Source organism: Palaemon carinicauda, chromosome 1, assembly GCF_036898095.1.
Source record: "Palaemon carinicauda isolate YSFRI2023 chromosome 1, ASM3689809v2, whole genome shotgun sequence".
NCBI classification, from domain to species: Eukaryota; Metazoa; Arthropoda; class Malacostraca; order Decapoda; family Palaemonidae; genus Palaemon; species Palaemon carinicauda.
The window spans coordinates 43,384,334-43,392,206 of NC_090725.1; the positions used below are offsets into that span (position 1 = coordinate 43,384,334).

At 39.2% G+C, this 7,873-nt stretch overlaps 1 protein-coding gene across 1 annotated transcript in view; it reads left to right on the plus strand.

Annotated features, from left to right (window-relative positions):
• The window catches only part of LOC137641248 (glutamate receptor ionotropic, delta-2-like), an 18,973-nt gene extending 12,957 nt beyond the window's left edge, over window positions 1-6,016 (plus strand). The window contains exon 9 of the mRNA XM_068373706.1: window positions 5,900-6,016. Within this exon, the coding sequence (XP_068229807.1) occupies window positions 5,900-6,016 (117 nt within the window). The remainder of the gene's footprint in view (window positions 1-5,899) is intronic.
• The last annotated feature ends 1,857 nt before the right edge of the window (window positions 6,017-7,873 follow it).

Consider the following 7,873-nt stretch of genomic DNA (forward strand, 5'->3'; position numbering starts at 1 on the left):
ATACATACATACATACATACATATATATATATATATATATATATATATATATATATATATATATATATATATATATATATATATATGTGTGTGTGTTATTAGTATTGTTATTATTACTTATAGAGCTACATCCTTAGTTGGAAAAGCAGGATGCTATAAGCCCAGGGGCTTATATAAAGGATACTCTACTAATCATCAGGATCTGTGTGATATATATATAAGTATTGATATCCTTGGATTATTTAAAGTGATCAATATTTTTCTTTTCTATCTTTATGCATGCCAAAGATCGTTTTTTATTTATTTATTTTTTTTTCACCGGAAACACTCTCATACATAAATTATGAAAGTATCTTCCCTGAAACATTTTTTATTCTCCCTATAAAACATAAAATTTCTCAATCCAGATGTCATATGGTTGTTTACATGTATCAAAATTGGTGACGTGCAGTCATTTCTACAGTAAGTAAGCAAATAGAACTAAATTGATGTCATATGCCCTTGTCATTGATGAAACTGTACATCTATTCAACACTCGGTTAATTAACAATATATACGACTTTTAATAGCAATGTTTATAAAATCAAGATCAGTATCAGCAAGCACTTGGTTGGAATACTTGAAAAAAGGGATTTCATAACTTGTGAAGAAATATAAAATAACAAAATTAAAATTTTTTTTTCTTAAATCCTTTTGCAGGTTTAGGGTTAGTTAAGAACTGATTCCAGGATCTATGAAATACCATTCAACAAATGCAATAAAATTTGCTTCTGTAAAAAGAATTCGAGGCTCACAATTTATAAAATATAGTTTTCAGAGGTCATGGATTATCGTATATAGGTAATACTAGTCATGCTATGAACTGGGACACGGTCAGAGTGTTTTTAAAACGTAGTTATTCATACAAAAATAGATTCTAGTATTTGTCTCCACCAATCAGACAATAATATGACAGCAGGGAAGAATGGACTTAGAGACCTTATTGACAACGAAGCTTTTCAATGAAGCCATAAGCCAAAAAGTACTAATTATTATTATCATTATTATTATTATTATTATTACTATTACTACTTGCTAAGATAAAACCATGCTTGGAAAAGCATGGCTCAAACGGGGATAATAGACCAGTGAGGAAAGGAAACCAAGAAAATTGAATTTTTTCACGAATAGTAACATTAGAATAAATATCTACTATATAAACTATAAAACTTTAATAAAAAAAGAGGAGAAAAAACATAGAATAGTGTGCCCGAGTGTACCCTCAGGCAAGAGAACTCTAACCCAAGACAGTGGGAGACCATGGTACAAAGGCTCTGGCACTACCAAAGACTAGAGAACAATAGTTTGATATTGGAGTGTCCTCCTAGAAGAGCTGCTTACCATAGCCAAATAGTGTCTTCTATCCTTGCCTAGAGGAAAGTGGCCGCTGAACAATGATAGTACAGTAACCCCTTGATTGAAGAAGAATTGTTTGGTAATCTCAGTGTTTTAAGGTGTATGAAGACAGGGGAGAATATGTTAGGTATAGGCCAGGCTATTCGGTTTATGTGTAGGCAAAGGCAAAGAAAAATGAGCCGTAAACACAGAGAAGAATCCATTGCAGTAGTCTGGTCAGTCAAAGGACTTAATAACTCTCTAGTGGTAGTATCTCAACGGGTAGTTGGTGTCCTGGCCAATCTACTACTTTTTGATAATTCCGTTGCACAGAACGACTATCCACTATCTCTAATCTTTCTAAAGTTGTTAATTCGACACCTATAATGTACTGTATATAAATACTTCAGTAATCTCCATCTATACATCCAAACACAAACGCAAAAACTCACATACATACATACATACATATATATATATATACATATATATATATATATATATATATATATATATATATATATAGATATCTTTATATATACAGTAATTTATATACATATATATATATATATATATATATATATATATATATATACATACATATATATATATATATATATATATATATATATATATATATATATATATGCATATACATACATACTCACACAGACACAGACACACACACACACACACATATATATATATATATATATATATATATATATATATATATCCATCCATCCATATACAAAAGGCACTTCCCCCAATTTTGGGGGGTAGCCGACATCAACAAAGAAGACAAAACAAAAAGGGGACCTCTACTCTCTACGTTCCTCCAGCCTAACCAGGGACTCAGCCGAGTTCAGCTGGTACTGCTAGGGTGCCACAGCCGAACCTCCCACATTATCCACCACATATGGAGCTTCATAATGCTGAATCTCCTACTGCTGCTACCTCCGCGGTCATCTAAGGCACCGGAGGAAGCAGTAGGGCCTACCGGAACTGCGTCACAATCGCTCGCCATTCATTTCTATTTCTAGCACGCTCTCTTGCCTCTCTCACATCTATCCTCCTATCACCCAGAGCTTTCTTCACACCATCCATCCACCCAAACCTTGGCCTTCCTCTTGTACTTCTCCCATCAACTCTTGCATTCATCACCTTCTTTAGCAGACAGCCATTTTCCATTCTCTCAACATGGCCAAACCACCTCAACACATTCATATCCACTCTAGCCGCTAACTCATTTCTTACACCCGTTCTCACCCTCACCACTTCGTTCCTAACCCTATCTACTCGAGATACACCAGCCATACTTCTTAGACACTTCATCTCAAACACATTCAATTTCTGTCTCTCCATCACTTTCATTCCCCACAACTCCGATCCATACATCACAGTTGGTACAATCACTTTCTCATATAGAACTCTCTTTACATTCATGCCCAACCCTCTATTTTTTACTACTCCTTTGACTGCCCCCAACACTTTGCAACCTTCATTCACTCTCTGACGTACATCTGCTTCCACTCCACTATTTGCTGCAACAACAGACCCAAAGTACTTAAACTGATCTACCTCCTCAAGTAACTCTCCATTCAACATGACATTCAACCTTGCACCACCTTCCCTTCTCGTACATCTCATAACCTTACTCTTACCCACATTAACTCTCAACTTTCTTCTCTCACACACCCTTCCAAATTCTGTCACTAGTCGGTCAAGCTTCTCTTCTGTGTCTGCTACCAGTACAGTATCATCCGCAAACAACAACTGATTTACCTCCCATTCATGATCATTCTCGCCTACCAGTTTTAAACCTCGTCCAAGCACTCGAGCATTCACCTCTCTCACCACTCCATCAACATACAAGTTAAACAACCACGGCGACATCACACATCCCTGTCTCAGCCCCACTCTCACCGGAAACCAATCGCTCACTTCATTTCCTATTCTAACCTATGCTTTACTACCTTTGTAGAAACTTTTCACTGCTTGCAACAACCTTCCACCAACTCCATATAACCTCATCACATTCCACATTGCTTCCCTCTCAACTCTATCATATGCTTTCTCCAGATCCATAAACGCTACATACACCTCCTTACCTTCTGCTAAATATTTCTCGCATGTCTGCCTAACTGTAAAAATCTGATTCATACAACCCCTACCTTTTCTAAAACCACCCTGTACTTCCAAGATTGCATTCTCTGTTTTATCCTTAATCCTATTAATCATTACTCTACCATACACTTTTCCAACTACACTCAACAAACTAATACCTCTTGAATTACAACACTCATGCACATCTCCCTTACCCTTATATAGTGGTACAATACATGCACAAACCCAATCTACTGGTACCATTGACAACACAAAACACATACTAAATAATCTCACCAACCATTTAAGTACAGTCACACCCCCTTCCTTCAACATCTCAGCTTTCACACCATCCATACCAGATGCTTTTCCTACTCTCGTTTCATCTAGTGCTCTCCTCACTTCCTCTATTGTAATCTCTCTCTCCTTTTCATCTCCCATCACTGGCACCTCAACACCTGCAACAGCAATTATATCTGCCTCCCTATTATCCTCAACATTCAGCAAACTTTCAAAATATTCCGCCCACCTTTTCCTTGCCTCCTCTCCTTTTAACAACCTTCCATTTCCATTTTTCACTGTCTCCTCAATTCTTGCGCCAGCCTTCCTTACTCTCTTCACTTCTTTCCAAAACTTCTTCTTATTCTCTTCATATGACTGACCCAGTCCTTGACCCCACCTCAGGTCAGCTGCCCTCTTTGCCTCATGTCCCTTGCGCTTTACTTCCACATTTTTCTCTTTATATTTTTCATACTTTTCTATACTATTACTCTGCAGCCCTTCTTCAAAAGCCCTCTTTTCCTCTTCCACTTTTACCTTCACTCCTTCATTCCACCATTCACTGCCCTTCCTCATGCTGCCTCCAACAACCTTCTTGCCACATACATCACTTGCAATCCCAACAAAATTTTCTTTTGCTAACTTCCACTCCTCCTCTAAATTACCAGTTTCTCTTACTCTCACCTCGTTATATGCCATTTTCAACCTTTCCTGATATTTACTTTTTACCCCCGGTTTTATTAGCTCTTCAACCCTCACTAGCTCCCTTTTACATCCACCTACTCTATTCCCCCACTCTTTTGCTACAACTAATTTTCCTTCCACCAAAAAAGGATCAGACATACCGTTAGCCATACCCCTAAACACGTGCACGTTTTTCAATCTTCCAAACATTCTTTTAGTTATCAACACATAATCCATTAATGCCCTTTTTACTACTCTTCCATTTGCCACTCTTACCCATGTATACTTATTTTTATCTTTCTTTTTAAAAAAGCTAGCACTTATTACCATCTCTTGTTCAACACACATATCTACCAGTCTCTCACCACTCTCATTTTCACCTGGTACGCCATACATCCCAATGACACCTTCTACCTCTCCAGCGCCCACTCTAGCAAGATAACTACATAATTCCTTCTACCCAGTCCTTCTACACACCTAGTTAATTCATTCCAGAACTCATTCTGCTCTTCTTCACTTTTCCCACTACCTGGCCCATACGCACTGACAAACGCCCAACATATATATGTGTGTGTGTGTGTCTATTTATATATATAAATGTATATTTATATATATATATATATATATATATATATATATATATATATATATATATATATATATATATATATATACATATATATATATATATATATATATATATATATATATATATATATATATATATATATATGTGTGTGTGTGTGTGTAGAAATCACGAAAGCTGACACGTGATGAATATAAAATGTATTATAGCCATGAAAGGAAAAATGAAAAAGACTTGATTGGAGTTAGTACTTTCATCCAGTCAGGACATTATCAAACTCAGCAAATTTCTGAGTTTGATAATGTCCTGAGTGGATGAAAGTACTAACTCCAATCAAGTCTTTTAAATTTTTCCTTTCGTGGCTATAATACACACACACACACACACACACATATATATATATATATATATATATATTTATATATATATATATATATATATATATATATATATATATATATATATATATTTATATATATATATATATATATATATATATATATATATATATATATATATATATATATATATATATATATATATATATATTTATGTGTGTGCATAGTATATCCAAAGAAATAAGTAAAATTAGGCTTCATTGGCATATGATTGTAATAAACGTGCAGTAAGCAATTGCTATATAAATGATGAAATATTCCCTATTTACATTTTCTTCATTACCATAACCGTCAACGAATTTCATATCAAAGCGTTGGTGAATATAACAAGCTAATCTAAACTCTTTGACTTGTCGCTGCTGCGATCCTCAACTACACATTCCAAGAAATCTCTGACTGGCTTTACGATCAAAGGAAGGCCCCTTAAAGAGCAAATGTTTATTTTAACTCTTTCTCTGCTGTCGCCTCATAGGTGACCTACAGATTCGTCGACCACCCAACTCACCTCTCAGATTATTGCAATGTGTGCAATGTCCACGCTGCCACAGTGAGGCTCCCACCCTTTACCAGCAAGGAATTGTTTGCCTAGTTTCACGTTTGCCAAGATTCAGTTTCACATCAAGGGCGAGACTGTTGTGACGGGCCGAGAGAGGAGTTGTGAACTCAAAGGCAGATTGGAAACGACTGAGTTATTTATTAAGGAACACTCTTCTTTATATACAAAACCTCAAGGCAACAGGACATGACCTGTTCGAGAGACAGACAATGTTACAGAGCAAAACGGAGACATGATCATTCAGGTTCTTTTTAGTGCGAGGGAAGAGCGCAGATACAAGCATAATATATACAAAATAATTATGTACAATTGTGTGACACACGGTTGGTACATGGCTCCCCCCCTAAAAATGACATACTGTACATGTTAAATAGGGCGCCCTGATCTAGAGAGGCGAACTGTAGGCGGGTCATCTGGCAGAAGATAAGCAGGTTTTAGACGATCAATGGAGACCCAGTCTTCTTTGCCCCGAATGTTTAGGAGGAATGCTTTCGGACTGCGTCGGATCACAAGGAAAGGGCCCGTGTAAGGGGGCGTTAGTGGTGGCTTGCTGGTGTCGTTGCGCAGGAAGACGTGCGTTGCAGAGTGCAAGTCCGTTGGTATGTGATGCTTCGCTGGGGGCTTGTAAGTCTGGCGGCACGGAGTAAATTTTCCCACGACGTGACGTATGCGCTGGAGATCGTCGGAGGAGGTTGTAGAAGGAAAAAATTCGGCAGGGACGACCAACGGGTCGCCATACACCATTTCGGCTGCCGAGACGTCTAGGGCGTCTTTAGGAGTGGTCCTTAGTCCAAGGAGGACCCAGGGAAGCTGAGTAAACCAGTTGCAATCCTTGCAGCGGGACATCAAAGCTGCTTTGAGGGTGCGATGAAAACGTTCAACCATTCCATTGGCAGCGGGGTTGTAGGCCGTTGTCTGATGTAGGGTGATGCCCAGGAGATTCGCTAATGATATCCATAATTGAGAGGTGAAAGTTGTTCCCCTGTCAGAAGTAATATGCTCAGGGATACCGAATCTTAAAATCCATCCAGAGAGTAAGGCAGATGTACATGAGGCGGACGTTGCAGTTTCCATGGGAATGGCTTCAGGCCAACGAGTGGAGCGGTCGATGACGGTAAACAGGTAACGATGTCCTTTTGATGTGGGTAGGGGGCCTACAACGTCGACGTGAATGTGTGCGAAACGTTTCTGAGGTTGAGGAAAGGTGCCCACTCCTGAATCCGTGTGTCGATGTACTTTGGAAGTTTGGCAAGAAGCACACGCACGGACCCAATCCTTAGCATCCTTAGAAATGCCGTGCCAAATGAACTTTGCCTTCAGCAGCTGTGCAGTAGAACGGCACGAGGGATGTGAAAGGCCGTGGATGAAATCAAACACCTGTCGGCGCATGGGAGCAGGAATCCAAGGTCGCGGTCTACCAGTACTGACGTCACAGAGGAGGGTGGTGTTGGAGTCTTCGAGGGGAAAATCCTCCCAACGGAGGGACGTGCAGGATGTCCTACAAGCTTGATACTCTGGATCCTGTCGTTGGGCTTCAGCCAGGGCGTTGTAATCCAATCCCAGTTGAACGGCAGCCAACGTGTTTCTTGACAGGGCATCGGCAACGGGATTCATTTTCCCAGGGACGTATTGGAGGGTGCAATTGTATTCAGCCATGGCGGAGAGATGTCGGCGTTGATGGGCGGACCAGGCGTCAGACTGTCGAGTGAAGGTGTGCACCAGAGGCATGTGGTCTGTACGAATGACGAAGGGCGTACCTTCTAAGAAATGGCGAAAGTGACGGACAGCCAAGTGCACCGCCAGCAATTCTCGATCGAAGGTAGAATAACCCGATTCTGCCTTGGACAGTTTTCTGCTGAAGAAGGCCAATGGGCGAGGCGAGCCTTTGAC